Source organism: Neomonachus schauinslandi, chromosome 4 (assembly GCF_002201575.2).
Source record: "Neomonachus schauinslandi chromosome 4, ASM220157v2, whole genome shotgun sequence".
NCBI lineage: Eukaryota > Metazoa > Chordata > Mammalia > Carnivora > Phocidae > Neomonachus > Neomonachus schauinslandi.
This window is the reverse complement of record NC_058406.1, coordinates 53,820,902-53,846,779: the sequence shown is the minus strand read 5'-3', so window position 1 is coordinate 53,846,779 and position 25,878 is coordinate 53,820,902. Positions and strand designations below refer to the sequence as shown.

At 37.3% G+C, this 25,878-nt stretch overlaps 1 protein-coding gene across 1 annotated transcript in view; it reads right to left on the bottom strand.

The window, feature by feature from the left end:
* Positions 1 to 25,878, bottom strand: part of MIER1 (MIER1 transcriptional regulator) — a 65,633-nt gene that overhangs the window by 34,740 nt on the left and 5,015 nt on the right. Inside the window, 2 exon segments of the mRNA XM_044914534.1 lie at positions 11,000 to 11,145; positions 16,144 to 16,168. Of these exon segments, the coding sequence (XP_044770469.1) occupies positions 11,000 to 11,145; positions 16,144 to 16,168 (171 nt within the window).

The window sequence follows — 25,878 nt, the reverse complement described above, 5'->3', positions numbered from 1 at the left end:
CACTTGTTATTTCCCAATGTAAATGGATATTCTAGTTATAAATCAGTCTGTGAATCTGTTTCTGAAAGAGAAGTCAATTCGGAGAGCCCTGACTGACGATGTACAGCAGCCACAACCTGAAAGTGGTAACTCTATTAGGTAAGGTGCTACCACTCTAGCTGAGAGCAGCGGGCACACTTAACTGACATCTCCTATTGCGTTTCTCTAAGTGCAGTAACACAAACAGTGCTTGAGGTGTTCAAGAATCTAGTCCATGCAGATATCTGGTCCATGTACCAAGGACCTGGTACAGGAGACAAATCTGGCATTAGAAAATCAGGATTTAAGAACTAAAACAGAACTTCAAGATCAAAAAAGTGGAGTAAGAGAAAGATATAGAAAAGGCTGGTTGTTTATACACTGATAACAAATAGCTGCCATAAAGTGTCTTCTATGTACCAGGCATTTGTGGTAAGTACTTTGATTCCACTATCTTATTCTCTCTCTTTTCTGAACAAAAGTAGAATAAGAATCTTATGCAATCTCAAAAGATCTTTAAAAGTACCACTGGGAGTATTTACTACCTTTATTTATAAGAAAACTAAACAGAAGGAAACATCATGCCCTGACAGAGATTTTTCTATAATACCTAGACTTAATCCCAGCTCGTATTTCCCATGAACTCATTCTGCACCACAAATTCGAAGGTTTAACAATGACAGTCACTACTATAAACAAGAGCCACAGAAGTCACTAGTATGAATAAGGGCCAAACCAAAGAAAATCTTCAGCCTAAGTTTGCAACTAACATTTACATGGACCTAAAGAATTCATGAAGTACTTCATATTTTTTTTTTTTTAAGATTTTATTTATTTATTTGCGAGAGAGAGAATGAGAGACAGAGAGCATGAGAGGGAGGAGGGTCAGAGGGAGAAGCAGACTCTCTGCCGAGCAGAGAGCCCGATGCGGGACTCGATCCCGGGACTCCAGGATCATGACCTGAGCCGAAGGCAGTCGCTTAACCAACTGAGCCACCCAGGCGCCCGAAGTACTTCTTATTTATCTCATCTTTAAAACTCCCTTAATGGGGCACCTGGGTGGCTCAGTCGGTTTGGCGTCTGCCTCTGCCTCAGGTCATGATCCCGGAGTCCTGGGATCAAGACCCATGTGGGACTCCCGGCTCGGCGGGGAGTCTGCTTCTCCCTCTGCCCCTCATTCCCCTCTTGTGCTCTCCCTCACTCTCTCAAATAAATAAAATCTTTTTTTTTTAATTTTTATTTATTTGACAGAGAGAGACACAGTGAGAGAGGGAACACAAACAAGGGGAGTGGGAGAGGGAGAAGCAGGCTTCCTGCGGAGCAGGGAGCCTGATGCAGGGCTCGATCCCAGGACTCTGGGATCATGACCTGAGCCGAAGGCAGACGCTTAATGACTGAGCCACCCAGGCACCCCTCAAATAAATAAAATCTTAAAAAAAAAAACTTCCTTAATATATGTTGCCATTACCTCTAAATTTTACAAGTGAGTTAACTGATATTTTGAAAGATCACGCAAAATAGGTATATTATCAATCCAATGTCCTCAGGCTCTCTACCTTTGGTCTGTCATATTCAAGGGCAACAGAATCACCTTGAGGGCTTAGCAAAACAGAGTGCTGGGCCCCACTCCAAAGTTTCTACTATAATAGGGCAGAGGTAGGGGCAGAGTATCTGCATATTTTCTATAAGCCAGACCATACTGATGCTCTTGGTATGGGACTACCTTGAGAACCACTTATCTCACAATACAAGATACCTGCAAATTTCCTTTCCAATGGGAGGTAATAAAGCTTGATCATTATCTTTAATAAAGCTAATCACTAACACCTGACACCTAGCTCAGTTATGTGTCAAAAGGATAGGTGACATACTAACTGCATGGAAAGGAATTTTTTTTTTTTTTAAATCACTTTCGGGAATACGGAATATCTCATATTCACGGTTAGGTCAGTATTTTTTCCTCCTAGATAAGCATTTAAGAAGTATGACTCACTTTAGCTCTCCTCCAGCCATCCAAGATGTGAAAAGGAAAGAAGGCTAAGGGGAAGAAGGTGGCCCCAACTCCTGCTGTCATGAGGAAACAGGAAGCCAAGAAGGTGGTCAATCCCATTTGAGAAAAGGCCCAAGAATTCTGGTATCGGACAGGATATCCAGCCCCAAAGGGACCCCACCTGCTTTGTCAAATGGCTCCGCTACATCCAGCTGCAACAGCAAAGGGCTGTTCTCTATAAACATCTGAAACTGCCTCCTGGGATTAACCAGTTCACCCAGGCTTTGGACCACCAAACAGCTACTCACCTGCTTAAGCTGGCCCACAAATACAGACCAAAGCCAAAAAAAAAAGCAGAGGTTGTTGGCCCAGGCTGAGAAGAAAGCTGCTGGCAAAGGGGATGTCCCTATTAAGAGATCACCTGTCCCTCCAGCAGCAGTTAATACTGTCACCATCTTCGTGTAAAACAAGAAGGCTCAGCTGGTAGTGACTGCACATGCTGTGGATCCCACTAGGCTGGCTGTCTTCCTCCCTGCCCTGTGTTGTAAGATGGGGGTTCCCTACTGTATTATCAAGGGGAAGGCCAGGCTGAGCCATCTGGTCCACAAGAAGACCTGCACCGGGGCGCCTGGGTGGCTCGGTTGGTTAAGCGACTGCTTTCGGCTCAGGTCATGATCCTGGAGTCCCTGGATCGAGTCCCGCGTCGGGCTCCCTGCTCGGCAGGGAGTCTGCTTCTCCCTCTGACCCTCCCCCCTCTCACGTACTCTCTCTCTCTCTCATTCTCGCTCTCTCAAATAAATAAATAAATCTTTAAAAAAAAGAAGACCTGCACCAATGTCGCCTTCACACAGATTAACTCAGAAGACAAACGAGCTCTGGCTAAGTTGGTGGAAGATATCAGGACCAATTACAGTGACGGATATGATGATATCCGCCCTCACTGGGGAGGCAACATCCTGGGTGCAAAGCTGGTGGTTTATATCGCCAAGCTAGAAAAGGCAGAGGCCTTTCTGGCCACCAAACCGGCTAAGTGTTGAGTTTTCCGTACATAAAAGTAATAAAAAGTTCTCTTTCAAAAAAAAAAAAAAAAGAAGAAACGTGACTCACCTTGTAACAATTCATTTCTCAAAGAAAAATTTAACAACACTTCTAAAATTGGCTAAGCAGAGAACAGAGGAGAGTCAAAGTGGCTGATCACAGTACATTCGGAGGAGATCTGATTGAATGTGAAGAAACGGTAACAGAACTGGCAGATAAAGAAAAGTCACTTAAGTCAGAGCGAATGACTACTGCACAAGTATAGAAACAAAAAAGGAATACCCAGGTTACTCTGATTACAGCAGAAGATATCTGTAGAAACTAAAATAAAAAAGGTAGACCTGGTATTTTTACCTATTTTCTCTAGTTTTACTTAGTCTCTAGTAGGAGGTGTTATACTCTACTTTTGACTCCATTTCAGAGTAACTGTTGAGCGGTGATTGACACTGGAAGGGCTTAGGGATAATTATACACAAAGCAAAATGGTCAAGATGGACTTTGGCAGGGAAAGATTTAGTCTGCCAGAGACAGAGCTAGGATGGAATCCCCTGCTATCGTTCACGTGTAGTATAATTAGAACCTAAACTAAATTAGTGGATGTGGTAAAGAAAAAACTCAAGAGACCCTGAAGAAAATAACCATGAGTAAAGAATGATCAAGAGGTCCTGGTGACACCGAATCTCTGTTCCAGACACTCCTTGTGCCCAGATACACATTCATAGGACTTCTAAAAACAGTTCTAAAGAAAAAATATTAAAAACAACAACAAAAAAAAACCCAAATTAAAAACAATAAAGTTCTAATAAAGTTCTAATAAACTTCAAAGTTAATTTTAGGTGGGTTCTATTATGTGTAAACAAAATATCCTTGCCTGTTCTATTAAGAAAATGTTTGCTTGATTTTAAAAACAAAGAGTATATAATGGTTTTATGCTTTTGCTTAGGTATTAACTTTTAACTTAACCTCTGTCATCTAATACCAAGTTAGAAAGCAACAAGTTAGCAATCAACAATCAAGACCCACTGAGGAATACAAGAGAGTTTGACATTAGTATGAAAAGTATCTTACTTGATCTGAAGTATAAAGATCTTGCAGTAAACACAGCCACAACTACAGTAAACCAAAGTCAATCTTGCCGAGGAATCCTCAGTTTCAAATTCAAGCAGCATTTACTGTGTCCCTACTATGCACTAACGGAAGTACATAAGCTTTAACAAGTATTTTGTCAGGGTAATTCATCGTTGTCTGCCCCACCCCCCAATCCTTTCTCTTTCAACTTCTATATTCATCTTCTTCCAGGAAATGCTTCCTTCATCCCAAGCATGTATTTTGATTGAGGGCTCACGTTCTGGACTATATGGCATCTGATCCAATTGGAATCACTACATTCCCTGGCCGTAGGTTTGGAATGGGCACATGACCCAAGCCTGGCCATAGTTTGTTTCCAAATCTGTACCAATAGCAGCTAAAGAAACATAGACTATCTAAAGCAGTACATCTTGGAGACCTGGAAACTGACAGCATATAAAGAAAGTTGGTCTGAAAAAGGATGCCACCATGTAGAACAGCAGAAACAGAAAATATCTTCTGGTGGCACTTGAGTCCTTAAGGCCTAGATATCTCCCTGCTCTTAATAAAATTACATGAGCATTAAATTCCCCATTTTGCCTAAGTTAGTTCAAGATGGATTTCTATTATTTGTCCCCAAATATTCTGATATAAACAGTAATGATATCCTATAAAACAGATGTTCCTTGTCACTTCCCTCTGAAAAAAGACTAAAAGCTAAATAAAACATGGCTGACAATACATTATATTAGGGCCTGTCAGTCACCTGTTCCAGATAATCTCTCATTAACTTTTATTGTCAAAGTCTGTGTTCTACAAGGTACTAAATAAGGGGCTTTCCTCAAGTTGAACTGAAACGTCACAATAAAGTAGCAATGTCTTATTACCATTCATACAAAGATTAAGAGTATAGAAATCAGGGAAACAAAGTGAAAGAGAAAATTATGGGTCAAGTAGAGTAGATCTTCACAGTTTGGGAGTTATAAATTTCTTTGAGAATTTTACGAATGATATAACTACTAGGATTTACTGAGTGATTACCATGTAGGATACTGTATTAAATGTTTATATAATAAAACTGAAGCTTAAAGACATTAAGTAACTTGTCCAAAGTCACACACTTGCAGTTGAGTTTTGGCCACACAGTGTGACTAAATGCTTTATAATATCTTTACATATATATGCTATATACTGCCTTCCTTGAAACCTGACCCTAGGTTAAGTGTACGTCATCCTGATGGAATGTGAAATAAGATGTACTGGGGTTGACAGACTGTAAGAAATATAAAGGAAGATATGGACATAGCACAAAATGAATAAAACACAGGAATGTGGACTATACTTGCATACTGTGCTTTAAGAAATAAGTTAACTAAGCACTATAACAAAAACAGGAGCAATCCTACCTGCATAACCTAAAGGGAGGCTAGCTGGAGGTGAAAAGAATAGATTTTTTAAAAGACAAACATTTTATCTGGAGTTAAATCTGTCCTTTAACTTTACAACAATATGGTAAAGTTACCAAATAACTTCAGTATTATTTGAAGGTTGGAGAGGTGCCCATCTGCTGGGAGAGGAGTGGGTCCCTCTGCCTCATATCAGATTAGTCATTTAGAAATGACTGTAGGTGACAGCAGATACTGGCTATTCAAGGGCCATTTGGTGGATGGACACAGTACTCTTCTTCCACCTTGTGCCATGAATGACTTACCAATAAATGCTTACAAAGGAAGAGGGGAGGAAGAAGGAAAGAGACTGATTTCTAGCCAGGATGGTCCAGGGGACTATATCCAGATTGGACTACAGAGACAGTTCCTGAGGTAACCAACCTCTTGGGGTTGGGGTTTCACTATAAGATAAACTATAAAGGGATGGAGGCACTGAACGTTTCTTTATAATCCCCACACTCGGGTTTCTTTTTATTCAATGTAATTCTTGTGTGTATACTTCAAAAAGTACTCAAGCTCTCACATTTTAGTTTTTATTTTCTAGTTCTGGAGATTCATCAGATGGTATGTGTCTGGCACTTCAAAGTGAATATTAAGTATAATATTATGATAATGTGATTTTTTTTTAAAGATTTTATTTATTTATTTGACAGAGAGAGAGAGCGAGAGAAGGAACACAAGCAGGGGAGTGGGAGAGGGAGAAGCAGGCTTCTCGCGGAGCAGGGAGCCCGATACGGGGCTCGATCCCAGGATCATGACCTGAGCCGAAGGCAGACGCTCAACAGAGCCACCCAGGTGCCCCTATAATGCGATTTTTTTAAAAATACAGATAAATACATAAAGACATATTGATCCCGATCCCTCTTCTCCCAAATAGACCACTACAATTGTGCCATTCAAAGCAAGACTATGAATTTTAAGAATACATCTGAAAAAGTTAAACTGGCCTACATATTGCTATTTCTAGCAAAAAGTCTATTTACTATGGGAATGATTCTGACACTCTCTAAGATCACCACAATAAATTCTAACCTGTGTATCTAATTCTACTAAAATATTTAAATGGTAAACTTATATATCCACCTTTTATAATATTAAGCTTTATGCCTGTATTTGAACTGTACTGAAATGTAATAACAAACATCAAAGCATCTTCTATGAAAAGCTACTTTTCGGGCGCCTGGGTGGCTCAGTTGGTTAAGCGACTGCCTTCGGCTCAGGTCATGATCCTGGAGTCCCTGGATCGAGTCCCGCATCGGGCTCCCTGCTCAGCAGGGAGCCTGCTTCTCCCTCTGACCCTCCCCCCTCTCATGTGCTCTCTCTCTCTCAAATAAATAAATAAAATCTTTAAAAAAAAAAAAAAAGCTACTTTTCAATGAACTTAAAACTACAGGCCATGCAGTTATTGATAACTCCTGAATGAATCAACTGTCAGAATTCTGCCATAATTACATCAAAAGTCCACTGCATATAACATGCCAGGTAAAAACCAACTAACCAATTCTTGACAGAGCTGTAATGTTTCGTTTCTATAAAAGAAAATCAGTAATCAATATGAGAAAACCTTCATTTTTTAAATTAAAAAAAAAAAGTTTAGTTTGGTTCATACCTAAAGAGTTTATAATTATACTGGCCCTGAACTAGCTTAGCGGCAGGTTACAGATGAAAGCATTGGTGATTTTGCGCAACTTAAACCTATGTCTTAATTATTCTGGGAAAAGCTAGAAGCATCTGAGAAGGTGTAAGACTGCCTGAATGAAGACAATGATAAAAGATTGGTTCCCTGTCTCTTTCTTTCTATATCCTCTACAAATAATTCTACTTTAAGTTTTTTTTCCCCTAAGAAGGGTCATTTGAAAGCAAATTTGGGGAGGCTTTAAAAGACTGAAGGAGGCAGAGAATAAAGGAGAAACAGTAAAAGACAATACACATCCAAACTTTTAGCAAAGCTTATTAGCGATTTTGTACTAATTAAATGTGACAGCCTATTTTCCAAAACAGAAGAAAACAATAATCATTCTACCACATAACCTGTACTGATTATCTCCTCTTAAGTAACTACTTACTCAAATAGTTGAGTAATGCAGAATGTGAGAAAATGGAAAATATAACATTTTCCTCCTTTAAATGTTATCCCATGGACGGGTTATTCAGAAACGAAAATATATCTAAAGCAATAGAAATTTCTATGAAATATAGGCAAATAACTGCCTTTCCACTTAATGAATATATGAAGTGACTATGATTGTTTCTTTCAATGTTCAACTAGGTTCTGAATCATTCCAACAAATTATACCAGTCTTCTGAATGACTTTCCAGCCTCTTCTAAAGAATAGTTTTGGGGCGCATGGGTGGCTCAGTCGTTAAGCAGCTGCCTTCAGCTCAGGTCATGATCCGAGGGTCCTGGGATCGAGCCCCACATCGGGCTCCCTGCTCAGTGGGGAGCCTGCTCTCCCTCTCCCACTCCCCCTACTTGTGTTCCCTCTCTCGCTGTGTCTCTCTCTGTCAAATAAATAAATAAAATCTTTAAAAAAAAAATAAAATAAATAAAGAATAGTTTTGACTCCAGGCTCTTCATGTACTTTTAACTCATTCTTGAAAAGCTTTTATAACAGCTATACATCATTGCCCCTAAAACCAATTCTGTTTTTTGGCTTAATAAAATATTGAATTGCTTGGGCATTATAAGCCAGCTTTAACTACTAAAAGATCCAAAATGGGACCATCTGACAAGATTTAACTAGATATTAATAGGATTCCTTTTCTAGCTCTTTAAATGTACACTTTAAAAAGTTCCAGACTAAAATTCCGAAACACAAATTAGTCTTTATTACCACAAAAGTACAATTCATTTTTGCACGATATTATGTATTCCAAATGCTTAAAGACTGACACGATGTCTTATTTATGTTCTTTTTATCATGGAGTGCAGATCATTTATGTAGGACATTTTAAATTAGAGCATACCAGATTGATTTATCCATTCATTCAAAATGTCTGACCACTCTTGCTAAGTACCAGGAAATACACTGGTGAATAAAACAAAAACTGTCCCTCCCGTCATAGAACTAAAGGAGGATTCAGATAATAAATTAGACAAACATGTAATTACAAATTGTGTTCGTTATAAGAAAGCATTGAATGGGGTATAGTGGTTTTAAAAAAAGCTAATTAGGAGACAGGTTAAGGTCCTTCTGAGGAGGAAACATTAAGCCCAGACTTAAGAGGATAAAGAGTCAGTTTCAAAGCACGTTATCAAGGAGCAGGAATGAGCTGAAAAGCCTTGAAGCACAAAGAAAAAGCACATCTAAGAACAGAAGCAGCTGATGTGGCTATTTAAGAGCATGACAGAGGCACTATAATACATGGCTGAAGGACCCTATCAAACAGGTGGCCTTGCTGGCCAAGTCAAGGAATCTGTATTTTCTTCTTGTTTAACAGGAAACCACTGAAGAAATTTTAAATAAAAGGCTGACACAAATGGATTTGTATTTTGAAAAGACCATCATGGCTACTATAGAAATATCCTGGAGGGAAGAGTGGTAAAAGAGGAAATGGGGAGAATCTAGTTAGGAAGTTACTATAAATAGTCTAGGCTAGAAATGGTGACCTGGGCAGTGGCAGCAGAGATGGAACAACAATCAGGTAAGAGGTATCTTTGTGGGTAGAAATGATAAGCTTATTTAGGATTGAGTACCGGGAATGAAGGAAGAGGACTCCCTGATTTCTGACTTAGGCAACAAGGTACAATATAGTGCCATTTTTTATTAAGCTGAAGACAGGGAAGGAACAGATGGAGGAAGAACATCAATCAACAGTTCTGCTTTGGACATTTAAACTTATTTTTAAAGAAAATTTTTAAAAAGATTTTATTTATTTTTGACAGAGAGATAGCGAGAGAGGGAACAGAAGCAGGGGGAGTGGGAGAGGGAGAAGCAGGTTTCCCGCCGAGCAGGGAGCCCAGTGCAGGGCTCGATCCCAGGACCCTGGGATCATGACCTGAGCCGAAGGCGGACGCTTAACAACTGAGCCACCCAGGTGTCCCTATTTTTAAAGAATTTTTTAAAAAGATTTTTATTTATTTATGTTAGTGAGAGAAAGAGCGCGCACGCGCACACACAAACACACGAGCCAGGGGTGGGGCAGAGAGAGAGAATATTCAAGCCGACTCCCCGTTGAGCACAGAGCCCGATGTGGGGTTGGACCCAGGACCCTGAGATCATGACCTGAGCCAAAAAAAAAGTCAGACGCTTAACCAACTAAGCCACCCAGGCGCCCTTAGGACATTTAAAATTTAAAGATGTCTATTGAGATATCCAAGCAGAAATGTCAAGTAGGGAAGGTTAGATAAACAAAACTGGGGACAAGGAATATGTTAATGCTAGAAAAATAAAGAATATGGATACCATGGGAATAGATTAAATCAGATCACCTAATTAATAATTTTCAAATGGTGTGTATACATTACATTCCAGAGATTCTAATTCAGTATGCCTGGGGAGAGGTATAGGAATCTGCATTTCTTAAGTCCATGAGCGATTCTGAAGCAGCTGACCTTCATACTACATTTTGAGGAGCACTAATTTACAGACAGAAGAAAAGTGCAAAACAGAGAATTGGGGAATTCCAAATTTAAACCTCGGGTGAAGGAAGATGAGTCTGCAAAGGGCACTGAATAGAAACAAACAGATAGGAAAAACTGGACAGTGGGGTACTCCAGAATTCAAATAAGAGAAGGGAGTGTTAACTGTTGAATATGGCTGAGAGTGAAGTAAAGTGACTGATGCATAGAACAATAAAATCCTTGGTCATCTTGACAGGAAAGGGCAGAGACTATCTAGAGTATTTTATGGAATAAATGGGAAATGAGGAAGATGGTAACCACTATTAAGAAATTCTGGCTCTGAAAGGGTATTAAGTAAAAGGTCAGCAAGTGGGGGAGGACAGAGGTATGTATGAGGAAATTCAGCATACTTTTTTTTTAGAGATCAGGAAAGGGGTGGAGGGGCAGAGGGAGAGAGAGAGAATCTTAAGCAGGCTCCACACCCAGTGCAGAGCCCAACAACCTGACTTGATCTCACCATCCTGAGCTGAAATCAAGAGTAGGGCACTTAACCGACTGAGCCACCCAAGCACCTCTTTATATAGCCCATCTGTGACTGGATACCTGTGATGTTTTACTAAAGTAACTATTTTAATTCTATTCCAAATAGTTATTTAAAAAAAAAAAAAAATGCCTTTCATTTCAAACTTTAAATATCGCACCTACAACCACATAAAATTTTTCAGTATCAATTATATACAACACCACTTTTCCCCAAAAACAAAGGTAGAGACCCAAAATTTCAAGTATTTCCTCTCTCTGCAAAAAAGCCATGACTACTCTCCGCAAAAAAGCCATGACTACTTCATCCTCTAGCTCTTAGTGTTTATTTACCCTTGCAAGATCCTCTATTTCAGAACTGAAGTTTGTTTCTCCTTCCATCATTTCTTCCTCTTCTAATGTTCGTTCATCATCAAAATCATGAACCAGCATGTCAGCTGATGGATCAAATTCATGGTCATCTGATGTTGCTGAACCTCCTGGTAAAGAATATTTTAAAAAGTTTGGTAAACCAAATTAAGTGTTATTAATATTAATTTATTTTTTTTATTAATATTAATTTAATGTGTATGTTATATGAAGCTGGGCAGAAGTCAAATAAAAGTATCAGGGAAAAGCTATGCACATCAAGTCTTATTTGTTTTCTAAAATTCTTGCCCTTAACACTCATCACCAACCTCCTGCAAAAACTCTCTTCTCTAAGGGATTATTTTTTGCCCTCTTTCACCTTTATATATTCACAGTTAAAACTGCAACTAGTATGCGGGGTGGGAGGAGAGTATAGCTTTAAAAAAGTATGTAGCTTTTAAAAAGTACTGTTATCTAAACATGAAATTTCAGTTGCAAAGAATAAAGGGTCATATCAAAAATAGAACGATCATTTGTGTGGGAAAAAAATCACAATTCTTAATCATTTGATATTTAATAGACCCAATGAGCATGAACCCTCATGGCCCATGAGAATACATAGTCATGTGAAATACAAAGTCATCTGAACAAACAGTCTAATGAAAATACAGCTGCATTCAAATATTATTCTATTAGCTCTTCCACAAAAATATATTTTAACATATAGGTAGCTGTTCTTAACTTACTTAGTTGATTTCGGTCTCAAATAATTCTGATATAGAATATAAAAGCAAAATTTATTAAAAACTGCATATAGAACTCTTATGAAAGTCATTAAAAATACACCAATAGGTAACTGATGTGTAAGCTAATCTATTTTTAGCCTGGTGGCTGGGGAATACTGCTGTACTCAATAGGGTCAAGCATGTAATATTAGATTGCAAGTGCTCGGCATATACATTCTGTAAACTATCCCCACATTTGGCTATTGCCAAACCTGGACTTAAGTTTGCAAAAGCATTTTTTACTAATAAATGAGGTATTTAACATTTAAAAAATCAATTAGCAATTTTTTAATCAATTTAAACTGTTAAAAGTTATGTTAATAAAGTTATATTAATTAATAAAGGTTAATATCATTAATTAGTAATATATTACATCAATATACCCTTCCTTCAGACCAGTAAGAGGACCAGTAGGTAAAACAGAGTTAAAGGTTGATTTCTTGAAAAACAGAGTACTAGGGATAATGGGGTGCCCAAGGCTCAGGGTTCTTGTCATCTCCCTCAATTTTCAGTGTAAACACCACTTTTTGAGTGCTTATTGTGTGCCTAATACTATGGCTCAAGTACGCCACATACATTATATCTCATTTAATCTTCAAACAATCCTATGAACAAAAACAAAAACTTGAGGCTCAGAGAGTTTAAGCAGCATGTTTAAACCCACAGAGCCAGTAGGTGGCAAGGATGGAATTTAAATCCTGGGTCTGCTAATTCCAATGCCTGTGCTTTTACTGTACTTCAAACCTCCTGCAAGCCCCAGCCTCAGAGACAGTAGGTATCTTGCCTCAAAGAATACTTGAAGAGAACCTATTTTTCTTTAAAAAAAAAAAAAAAAAAAAAATTTTTTTTAAGTAGGCTCCACACCCAGCGTGGAGCCCAACAAAGGGCTTGAACTCACAACCCTGAGATCAAGACGAGCTGAGATAGAGAGTCGGACGCTTAACCGACTGAGCCACCCAGGGGCCCTGAAGAGAACCTGTTTTTACTAAGATGTGTGAACTGCAAGCCAGGTCAGGTGGTAAAGCACTAAGAAGTCATTCTGCTCTTTGAAGAACACAATATTGATATTAAATATAAAATAATTAAATAGATATTTCTAAATCAGGTATCACCTCATAACACAAATGAGTTAAAAAAACTATCAACGTTTTAGAATGACTTAAAAATAAAAATACATTTCATATTATATATACTATCAATTTTTTTGGAAAGAAATGGCATGGCATAATTTTATTAGGGCATCTTAGTACTGGTTGAGGGACTGGACACAAGAGTTCTATAGGAGAGCAGTTTGAGAACCCTTGATTTAGCTGCAGTTTTGTCCCAATCATTATCCCTTCTTCTTGAGTTTTTAATGAAAAATGTTCCCAAAACTTTTCAGTTCACCCAGCAATCTTCTAGGACACTTAGTCAATAATCATGTATTCCTACAAATGATGCTGTATTTTTCTTCTCCTTTGTAGGCAGGAAGATCCTAAAACCACCTCACACCACCACCCTGAATATACTATTATCCTAATCATAATATAATTCCTATTGAATGCAAGTATTGTAAAAAAATCTAATTATGCTTAATTCCTAACTACTTACACTTTCACTAACTAAAGTAACAAAACTCACATGAATACACAGCATCAAGTTACGAGTGTTCTATTACTTACTTAAAGTCTCCCATTTTTTGTTGTCATTTGCAAAGCTTTGCCACCTTACCCTTGCACTACTTGAAATACCAAAGGGTAGGTAAACCTTTTTCCCCTTCTCACTCCAATCCTTTCTCCACATATACACCACACTGTTTTCTACTAACTTACAATTTCACTTCTTTTCTTGCCTTAATCTGACTTCTTGGTTTCATCTGACTTCTTTTTTACCTTGTTGAAACCAAGTAACCATCCTATTCCTTTCTGTTAATTACTAGGCCCACTGTTAGGCTGTCTCCTAGAGGTAAAAATCCCTAAATAAATTATTAGAGGTAGGGAATCTGGTGCTTTGTGTAAGTAAATATTTTGCTTCAGAGTTAAGGCAAAGATCAGTTTGGTCAAAAAATTACATCTTACTGCAAAATTACTAAAAGGTATCTTACATCTTTCAAAGAGTCAAAAGATAAATTGTTTATAACATATCATGTGCACTCATTTAATCATTTTATTTCCTTCCCTTCCCTAAATCTCCCCCTCTAATGGCTACAAGTCTTACAGGTAAAACCCTGTATTGTACCTCCACAGGTTTACACTGGTAAAGTCTAGAGATAAACCACTGAGCCTGGGTCATGTGATTATTATTAGTAACATCAATTCCAAAGTACAGATGTTACAAAAGCCATAGCCTTTTACCAGCGCACCAAAAAAATTTTTTTACACGAAGCCTCTATTCCTACTCTTTTTCCACCAACTTTTGTTAACTGCCTACAACTAGTATTACTTATAAGAACAATATATATTCTCTTTGGGCAGAAGCCTGATATTACAAACACTACTTCAAAAGATCTTCCTTAGTCTGAAAACAAAAACAAAACAATACAAAAAAATCAATCTATTTGTATAAGCATTCAGCAAGTAGTAAAGGCCATCAAAGATATTTTATTCTTCAAACTCCACTATTCAAGTTCAGCCTAAGCCGATTCAAATGCAATGGAAAATGAGAAAGCTATTTATTAATATCACGTTTAAAGTAATTACTTTTTTTGTGCCTATATATTACCTGATGAATGTCTCAAAAATTCATCGAAAAATATCTAGGGGCGCCTGGGTAGCTCAGTCTGTTAAGCGTCTGCCTTTGGCTCAAGTCACGATCCCAGGATCCCAGAACCTGGGATCGAGCCCCTGCACTGGGCTCTCTGCTCAGCAGGGGGCCTGCTTCTCCCTCTCCCTCTGCCTGCCACTCTGGCTACTTGTGATCCCTCTCTCTTTCTCTGTCAATAAATAAAATCTTAAAAATACATATATCTAAAACGCAGTCTATTTGCAGTGTGACAACATTAACAAAAACAACTAGAACCTATTTTTTCGATGAAAAGATGTCTGTGTTTGAAAGGAAAAAAAAATACTGGGAACAATTCCATGTCCTAAAAAGGATACAATAATCTACTATTTATCTGAGGTCAGATTACTTCCAACCTCAACCATCCAGAACATATTTATAAACTAGGAAGTTAAAAAAAAATCCTTGAGTTTCAGAAATGTCACAAAGCCTAATATACGTTATTTCCAAGCATATTAGAAAGAGTAAGACATCTCAGCTGAAATAAATATGACAAAACTCACAGTCAACTGGCAGCACACTAACCATTTAGAAGGGATCTGGAGGTATTCTAGTCTAGCTCCTACTTGATACATTGTACTACACAGAGTACAGTGATTTGTGTTCGTGAAAATGACCCCAAACCATTACAAAAGGCATATAATTTTTACATTCTTTCTAAAACTTACAACATAGAAAGACTGCTTCAATAATCTGGAAAATTCAGTAATACATCATACCTAAATATTCAATATATATGAGATGTTTTCAAATAGAACACTACCCTATCTCAGAGAGCTCCCTTTCTGACTCTTACGCTATACTGAGCTGTTCCTTAATTCACGTACTCCATTATAGAAGGCTGCCCTCTCTCTTAAAGTCACTGGACACTGGACTCTTTCCTGACTGCTCTTTAGCTCCAACCAATTGTTGCTATACAGGAATGCTATACTTAGTGCTAGAACCTCTGACTAATCGTAAGAAGCCTAAATACAGATTTTATATAAAAAAAATTCTAATTTTTAAGATCACGACACTGGCCAAACAAAAAACATGTGTGGCCCAGATATGGTTCAAATACCACGTTTGCAACCTCTAAGTTAAGAAAAAATGAATCTGTACTGTATTTGTAAGAGAATACGTAACTTCAAAGCTATATGGTGTGCATCTAAACATAAAACCTTAATTTATGACATTATTCATTTTTTAATGTTCTTATATTATTTTTTTCTCCCTCACTAAATAATTTTTTTCTCAAATACTTTGAGTTTCCTACACAAGCAAATACTTCTAAGTAGTGACTCCTTTTGAAAAAATACACTTCATATATACTTGAAATCAAATAGCAATTAAAACTTGTAAGAAATACACATAGTAATTCATAAAAAAAGTGAACCCAAAAATAGTCATGAGGTTGAACTCACAGCAGCCTCACCTGTACTTTCATGGGCAGTCAAATATTTCATCCATTTCTTTTTCCCCAGAGAAAAGAAGCATTCAGAAGAAAAGCAAGTCAGATGATAGTCTAACTCCTCTAGCCTTTTTATAACTAATAGGACAAATGTTAGTCAAATAGAGATTATAGAAAATATAGAAAATACTTACCTGGACTCGAAGACTCAACAGATGGCTGGGGGAGGGGGAGAAAAGAAGAAAAATTATCATCTTTGTGTAGTAAATCTTCACAAAATTATAGGAATTATTCAATGACAAGCATGACACCAAAAACCATAGTAAGTTCTAATGCCTGAATTGTCCAAGACAAACTAAAACCTTCCATATAATCCTTTCTCTGACATTATATTTAAACATTAAAAAATTCCAAACATTCCTGAATCTAGAAACAAAGACAACAATAAGGAATTCAGATTTTAAAGGTAAATATGGGTCTCATAACATATGTCGTTTAAGAGATCTGATTTTAGATCTTGGAACTTTCTAAAATATTTTCTCCAATCAAGACAGAGGAAATTACACACAAGGTTTGCTATCAAGCTGGTCTCTGGCTTAAAATGTGTGGGAGAAGGGAGGCCAAAACACTTTTAAGACATTATTTTAAGTAAAAGTTATCTTTTAAGAAAGCAGAAGGAAAAAGTAAAATGTTATTAAGCACCAAACAGTACATTAGGTTAACTTTACTCACAAACAACGTATTTTTAAATTATCAAAGAATTAGTAAGCTTCAAGCTAAAGTCAAGTTATCTGATGGAAAAATTACATTCCCAATTAAAATGCTGCTTCTACTGTAGCATTCTACTCCTTATATATTTAACTATAAGTTAAAAAATTTAAAGATAAAATTGCTAGCTAGCAACTTATTTCAGTAATATCACCACTTGACAATTTGTGGCTACATTTTATCTAAATTCAGTTAATTTATAACTATAAACAAGTCATCTACAAACACAAACTTCTATAAATAACAAAAACTAAATATGTTTCAAATGACATACACTTCATAATTAAAACCTTTCCTATTCATTCAGAGCTATTTCATGCCCATTAGAAGTCAGAGATGCGGGAAGGCCAAAAGCATTAGCAAAGAGATAGGGTTATTCTAGTACAGATAGCCCCCAACAACGATGGCTCAACTTAACAATTTCTCAACTTTACGACAGTACAAAAGCAATAGGTGTTCAGTAGAAACTGAACTTCAAATTTTGATTTTTTTCCTGGGCTAGCAATATGTGGTATGATACTATCTTGTGATGCTGGGCAGTGGCAGCAAGCTGCAACTCCCAGTCAGGCATGCAATCACGAGGGTAAACAACAACCAATACACTTATAAACACTGTGTACCCATATAACCTTTCTGTTGTTCACTTTCAGTCTAGTATTCAATAAATTACATGAAATATTCAACATTTTATTATAATAGGCTTTGTGTTAGAGGATTCTACCCAACTGTAGGCTAATATAAGTATTCTGAGCATGTTTGGGATAAGCTAGCCTAAGCTAAGATGTTCTTTCAGTAGGTTAGGTATATTAAATGCATTTTGACTTAATGATACTTTCAACTTATGATAGGCTTATCAGGACAGAGCCCCATCATAAGTCGAGGAAGATCTATATTTTCCCCTCTTTCTGCTAAGTAATGGGGCAGAGAGTCAAGAAAAAACAAAATAAAACAAGGGAAGTGCCTAATTTTCAAAAGCTAGGCATCTAAGACAAATTTCTTATGAAGTATTAAAACTCCATTTTGAAAACTGTCCACATTATGTTATTGTACTAAGTATGACATTCTAGATTGTACATGATAACTTAGGTTCTTCTGAAGCACACTTTTCCAAGAGTCCTGTTTTTTTTCCTTCTAATGGTTAGAATGGTTCTTGACTATATGTTATAATCAAGTCTTTTATTTTAATAAAAGACTGACGGTATTCAGTATTAATAGATTTTCAAGTGTCACACCACTATCTTTACTTAGAAGTTACTTTGCCACAATAGAGTTAAAACAGTGCTACTTTTTAATTCTATTCCTCTAACAGGAAGCTGGAGAGCAGGGTGATAGAGTAATGTAACTATAAAAAGGGTTTCTAGATCTTTTGGGCAGAGCTACACATTACTAGCTCAAAATGGATTTAACCACCACACAAATTATTACAGAGCAAATCAATATTTTAAAGTATTAATCCACTTTTATGTCATGGAATTATGCTTTATTTCCCAAGTTTAAGCACAGTATCTGTCCAAGGCTACAGCAATGACGACTTATCTTCATCTGGTTCCAGGTTCGCCATCCACAAAGTAGCCTCACAGTGCTGTTTTTCCTTTTTAATAAACTTTCGAAATGATTTGCAGGGCAAAACAAAAAAACCCAGCATTTCTTTCAAATTAGGAGCTTAAAAGAAATAGCTCTTTGAACATTTAGGTTTTTTTTTAAGCCAATAAAACTCCAATAATTATTCCATTTAACAGTCTTCTCATAAAAAGGGGCTTCTGATTTAAAATGTTATCCTACAGAAGAATAAAAGGTTTATTTTCACTGATGTTAGATATTGGCAATAATGAAGATACTGGATTGTGAATGGTGTCTGTAGTTTGTAAAAGGCCTCAAACAGCACTTGGTAAAGTTATCTATAACTTTAAAGTTCTGAAAAAGGCCCCAAATATTTTCCAATAATTAAGATACCAAATGTTTAGAGGACTGGTAGCATTTGTAAGCTTAGCTGGCATAAAGTAAAACTACCCATTATTCAAAGATAGCATTAATGTTCATTTTACGTCAGAAATACTGGAATGTTTCAAGAACTGTGATTTAAGTGATGTATACCTAGATTAGGATGGGGGAGAGGAAGTAGGGATGGTTTGCCTCTAGACACACATTTTAGTATTCTATGTTCAAAATAAAATCCCATTGTTTCAGCTTGGGGAGGGTGAGAGTGAGATTAGTTTCTTGAAAGTTAATTCTATTCAGTTAAATTAAAAATTGAGTTTCTAGAAACTCGGCATTTGGAAACAGTTTATACTATAAACATTATCTTTGCCCAGCCCAAAGACAAAACAATTATTTTTCTAAATAAGAGTTTAGTATCATAATACAGGAAATTTCAGTATGAAATAAGAACACTTTTTATTTAGGTACTTAAGGGAACAGCAGAACCAGCTTACATTTCTATAGTACTACATTTTTTCAAAAGAATAAAGTTACTTGATCATAACTATATACCTGACAATAACACATGCCCTGCCTACCTCATTTTATAGGTTAGCAAACCCAAGGAGATAAAGTGACTGCATCAAGCTTCCATGGTAGGTGGTGAAGGTGGAACTGAAGTCTAGGACCTGAATGCTTCTATATCTCCCAAGGAAACAACTATGTTAAAAATGTTTTCTCTTTACCTCTTTCCTTCCTCCCCCTTACTTTCTCTTTCTTTTTAAAATGGTTTTCATCTGTTCAAAGCATGTTTAAGATGTGACTGCAAGTTGTCATCTGTCATGTCAGACTATTATTTATGTCTCCTAAGGAATTGGTATATCTAACAATACTCTCCAGGAAAACCTGAAACATCTACCATTAATGACACAGTAAATTGGAAAGGGTGAAGGAGGGGAAAAATAAAACTAAAGCTGTTAAACAGATACTCATTTGTAACAGTATCTATTTTTAAAAAAAGCACAAACTATAAAATGCAAGTAGTAAAGATTTTTCGTTGGAGGTTAAAATGTATTTAAAATGCACTCATACATTATTGGTAGAAAAATAAGTTGGTTTAACCGTTCTAGTGATCATTTTGCTAATATGAAATTACCCTACTGATATGCCTAAAAAAGCGTACTAAGATATATCGATAACAGTCATTTACCATAAAGTGGCTCATAGCAAAAAATTGGGAAAATATTTTAATGTCTATCATTTAACTAGTTAGAAATGAAATACAAGTCTTCCAAACATTTAAACACTAATAATCCATTAAAAAGAATGACACAAAAATCTGTGGAGAATGAGAAAAAAAAAATGTAAAAAATACATACACATATTTATTCATGCATGTATTAGAAAAGGAAAAAAAAAAAGTGTAGAGTAGGGGGTAAACTGGGCTGGAATACACATGAAAATTTTTTTCTCCATAAGTATATACAAGAATCTGTTAACAGTAAATACCTCTAGGAAACGGGTAGGGGAGAGAAGGGTTTTTCATTTATACCTTTCTACACTGTTGGAATTTTCTAACCACTTGTTAGCATTACTGTTTTGTTTTTTTTTTTAAAGAAAGTTAGTGGAGATTATCTTGTGGAATTATTGGCTATTTTCATTTTCTTCCTCTACTTCTAGATTTTTAAGAAAACTTAGTACTTGCCACTTTTTTTTTTTTTAACAAGTGCGTAATTTAGAAAAATAACCTAGTTTTCTTTTAGGTGCATATATAATTACCTGAGATGGAAACCATAACACTAGACAGTCACACAGAGTATGAGTAAGCTAAATCAAATTAAAAAATGAAACTGTTAACTTTTATACCTTCACCCATATATATGATTTAGTTGATGAAGTTGCTAATAGTTGTAACAAATTCAATGCCTCAGATCTGTTCAAATGTTTCTCTTTTGTATTTTTCTAGAACATGGTAATCTAGAATATTATAATTATTAAAAAAAAATAAGGTAGTAAAAACATGAAGTAATCATTAGACTCCTATATTCCAGGCAATCAAAAGCATATTTTCAATGAACATACCTGTCTGAACTAATTTCTCCCCTCAAACCAATTCCATCACCATTTCTTTGTTATCATCACCTGCTTAGTAATTTAGACACTAAATCAGAGATTCTCAGAGTTATGGGGATAGAAGCCAGGAAGGAGTTAGAGGCCCTCCTCCAGGTGGAGAAGACAGGGGAACTGTGCTCACCATTTCTCTTCCTCTATACAAAACTAAATCACTTCTTTCCCCTGAGGAATTCTGGGGCATAAAAAAGATGAAGAAAATCTTGGTGGTAAAACTAGCAAATTGACTACAGCAATAATAATTCAGAGGATGAACTGCTATTATTAAGCACTAGGAATTCAGAAGCCTGGGTCCCACTCTTAATTGTGCCACAGCCTAAATGCACAACCTAGGACAAACTGCATTAACTCTGCTCAGTTTCATTTTCCCTAAGATAGAAAGATTTGGACTTCTTCTAGTTAAATTTCCTTTGAGATCTAACTTCTTTACTATTATGATTTGCTCAAAAGACATAACACTACTTAGGAATACTTAGCTAAAGGGATGGGATATGTTTTACAGCCTCTTCTAAATTTTTTTTTTTTTTTATCTAGGACTTTTGGGAAAAAATGATCTCAATTTGCAAAAAGCTTTCTGGGGGATGCTACTTTATGAATTTCCTATCTACACAAACATAATTTTAACATTCTTATAAGCCACAGAATAAGTCAAACAGAATGGGTCCCAAGTGATGACTGGTACCTGAACAGCTTAATCACTGCAATGAATTTTGAAAACATTTGCAAATAAACACTGAAATATACAGGGACTCAAGTTAACACCAAGCAAGAAATTTCTATATAAATGATTACTTTTCTACTTTTACTAATCAGTTACTTGCTTCAATGGCAGTGTTTTATTTCTGATTTGAGAAACTGCTGAGTCTTCGGTACAAAAATTCTCTAAAAGTAATCCACTTCTATATTTCCTCCAGCTAACCTTTCCTACCTTATCAAGCACTTTATTACTCCTTCTGAATTAAACTTTATTAGACTCTCATACATTGGTGTTCTTGATTACTCTGGATAAATCCTAAATACAATCAAGTATAAATATTAAAAAAAAATTCATTACCACTACAGAGAATTATTTAAAGCCTAAATCCATCACAGTGAAACAAGTTTTGTTTACAATTGAAATTAACACTATCAAGAATAGCAGTTTAGATGATCCTATTTCCTTAAAAATGAAATTCAAATACACTAAAAAACCACTAAGCAAGCAGTCTGTTCTCAAGAGAAATAAATGAATAGATGCAATAGTGAATAGATTATGTATATAATTTTTGGAAATGTTTAAATACTTAAAACTAACACAGAAAAGCAAGTTCATTAAATTTTCTTTTCTTTATATAACAGCAATATGGCCTTGGTGAAAAAATAGGTCTTGCACCATGTTGTGGATTTTTTTTTTCCTGGAGCAGTCCCTTCTGTATTTACAAACTCTGAAATAACAGACAAATTGTTCATTCCCTAAGGTCCCTACACCACATTCCTTATAAAACCCAAAGGATCAACGATTTCTTCCTTTCTCATTGCCTTTGTAAAACTGCAACTACCCTGTAATTTCCTTCCTTTAAGTGTAACTAGGAGAACCTCCTTTTGGAAGGTTGATAAATAATTCTAAGGGATAATAAGTAATGAGAAATATTACCAAAAACTATTAAGAAAGGGAGTATGTACCATTTCTTTTAAGCACATTAAATATGTTTTAATGTTACCATGATTTGAGGAACCATTAAAAATACTTCCTACTATGGACTGCCTAAGATGATTAGATCAAGTATGAAAAATCAGTATATTCTATTTACATCTAAATCAATTTGTATTCAGGAATTAAACATTTCTCTGGAAAAACAAGGTCAGTGTCATTCTCCTATGTAAAAAGTAACAACAATAAAAACACCCAGAAGCATAATATCTACATTTTTCTCCAGAGACATACTTCCTCAATAACCTGCTTTCCCCTCAGATTTATCAAATAAATGTATATTGTTGTTCTGCATTTTCTGTTATTTCACCAGTTAGCTTCAATGCTCAAGTCTACTTAACCAAAAGTACAACAGCACATTTATTTTACCACACACTTTATGTTGGCATCATGAACAAATCTCCTGAGAGCTCACACAATAGCAAATAAAAGCCCTCTATACACCAAGCATTTCTCCACCTAATTTTCAAAAATGACTAGTCTCTAAAATCATCCTGATTACTAAAATACTGAGATCAGAAAAATACAAATTTTACTTTTCATTTTTTTACTTGCTTTAGATTTTTTGCAGGACACAGATGAATGAAGAAGGATTCCCCGTTCTTCCTCCAAATTCACTAAAAATAAAACCATCTACAAGCAACTGAAGTTATAAAAGACAAATTTTTTTTAAAGATTTCAGGTCACTAAATGAATGCACTGAAAACAAAGTTCAGGTTTTCTCTTCTTGAAATTGAACCATCCATGTGTTCCTACTTAACATGAGCATTCCATTCTCCAAGTGATCCAATTTTTAAGGAAACTAAAACAAACCCTTGAAAATATTAGGAAATGATTAGTGACTCAAAATATTGCTTTTCCTCTCTTACATTAATGCAATCATCTTTAGCTTCTAAAACAAGAAAAAAATATTAATATACTTCTACTTACATACTAAGTTTTCAGTATGCCAGCAGTTAAAATTTATGGGTGAAGTTTCTTAAACTTAAATTTTACTGTATTTGCAAACTCTAAGTTATTTTCCTTCTGTAATAGCTTGCCTTAAAATATGACTACAGAACTTAAAGCTCAAACCATTGTGAGCAACACCACCAGGGAAGAAACCGTCACTGCTGCTTATCTAATAGGCATTCACTGAAAGGGGAATCCACTGAAAACTATTTGACAAAAGGTAGGTAAATTCAGCCACATACGACCCCTTCCCCCTCTTACATATGAAAAAAAGAAACACTTAAAATCTTACCAGGACTAAAATTGTTTCAGCCCAGTGGAATGAATCCAGTCACATTTAAGTGAAATACAAAGTACTGTGTTTTCTCCAACTTATGTGCCTTGAAATACAATTCTTTAACCACAAAGAACAAAAGAAATGGAAAGAAACCTAAGATCTAAATTTAGTTTTAAATCAAAATTAGTAAATGTTTTAAAAAGATTACTGGCAGCGAAGAGTCCTGCTCTAGTGAAATCTGCTCCTTTAATAGCAAACACTCCACTACATTAATATAAAGTCTGTTTCCGTAAGGAAAGCAGAAGGAGCACCCTAAAAGCAACTGCACAAAAAGCTAACTTTTAAGTCCCTCCACTCAACCGGTACATAAAAAGCGTCGAAATTAATATTTTTCCATAATCTACACATTTCCGTATCCCAAGGTTTAAAAAGGAGATAATATGGTATTACCAAATAATTCACCACTGACTTCATTTAGCAAATAATGAACACAAAAATTGGGGGCTGGATGGTTAAAAAAAAAAAAAAAAACTATTCCTGAATCTGTTTTGGGGTGTCTCCGAGACCATGAAAATGGTAATTCATACAAGGAAATGCCTTAACAATCATTTAGTGAGGCTTTGACTCAAAGTAGACTTAAAACCCCAAATAATATCACTTCTTCAACTCTAGGGGGTGAAGAATAACGGAATTCTTCCGAGGGTAAGGGGGAAAAAAGTATTTAAAAAATCGAATGTGTAAAGGTTTAAATCAGAAACAAAAATTTAAATCTCCAATGGCACAACACTAAGTTCGAAACAATCATTAAGAGTGGTAGTTCGCCACGATTTGAAGCCCAAAAATATAAAACAATTACCACCGAGGAAAGGGGGCTTTGGTAACTCGTTTACTGGGTGGAACTCGTTTTTCTCCCCACAAGGGGAAAAAAAAAATGAGAAGAGAAAGACAGTAATAGATAGCCTTAACATGAAAGGGGTGGAGGGAATGCCTGGAAAGTGGAGAGAGGGAAAGGTAGAAAGCAACTCTTCTGAAATGTGAAGAGAGAAAAACAGGTTCTGCCCTGAGGAAGAATGGAACTGTTCCGGAGATACAGAGAGAGTCCCCCAACCTAAACGGCCGGCCTGCGAAAGGCCAGGTTTATTTCTCCACGCTCATCTTAGCACCATCAGGAAAACGAGAGTTAAAGGCCATTCTGCCTTACGTTTTCCCCATTAACGTAGACTGGATGTCAGTAGCGAACCGGTGGGGGGGGACGCGGAAGGGCGCAACAGCATCTCGGTGAGGGAGGGAAGAAACTTCCCAAGAAGAGGAAGCAGCAGCTCCTCTCTTGGCCCCTAGCACCGGCCGGCGAAGTTGCGCCACCGACGCCCCTGCCCCGCGGGCGCCCACTCCCCCTCACCCCTCTCCGCACTCACTACTACGCAGTACTCGACCCTTCAAACTGCCCCCGAAGTCCTACTACGCCTCCGCTTCCTCCTATCCCCGGACCCATCCCAACTAAGTTCCAGGGAAAGCTCCCGCCCAGAGCGCGGCCTGTTCCGGACAACAGGTGGGCAGTGGCGCCAGCAGGGCTGGGCCTCTCCTAGCCAGGCCCACTCCACTCCTCCCCGGCCAGGGCCCGGGGGCGCCCGGCTCTGGGACGGGGAGGGGGAGCTCGCTCCCTTACCTCCGCCATATTTGCCGTACTGACGGGTCACATCTCCGCGGCGGCCGCAGCTGGGTCACGGCCAGAACCCGGATGTGAGACTCGGCAACGGGACTCCAGCCGCCGCCGCCGTCTCTGCCGCTCCCGCCGCCGCTGCTTCGGCGGGAACGCGCAGGAGCCGCCCGAGCGCGCCCACCACACCCCACTCCGCCCCCCTCGCGGCGCCCCGGCTAAGCAGGACTGGAAGGAAAAGGCCAGCGCGCGCGCGGGAGGAGGGGCGCGCGCGCGCGCGCGACCCCGCGGCAGCCTTCCCCGGGAGGAGCGCGGAGGGGGCGGAGTCAAGGTGGGTGTTGGGGGGGAGGTGGGCATCTCAGCGCGGGGCGCCTCCCCTGCGCTAGCGGATCAGCTACTCCAGCTGGAGAGGGCCCGAAGGGGACCAGAGAGGTCAAGGAAAAGTGCCCAAAAAGCCGCGTCCAGCATTCATATCGCAGGGAAAAGATACGTTATATTTTACATGTAGGCCTTTTTTGAAGTGCATTTGCTGGAAAACG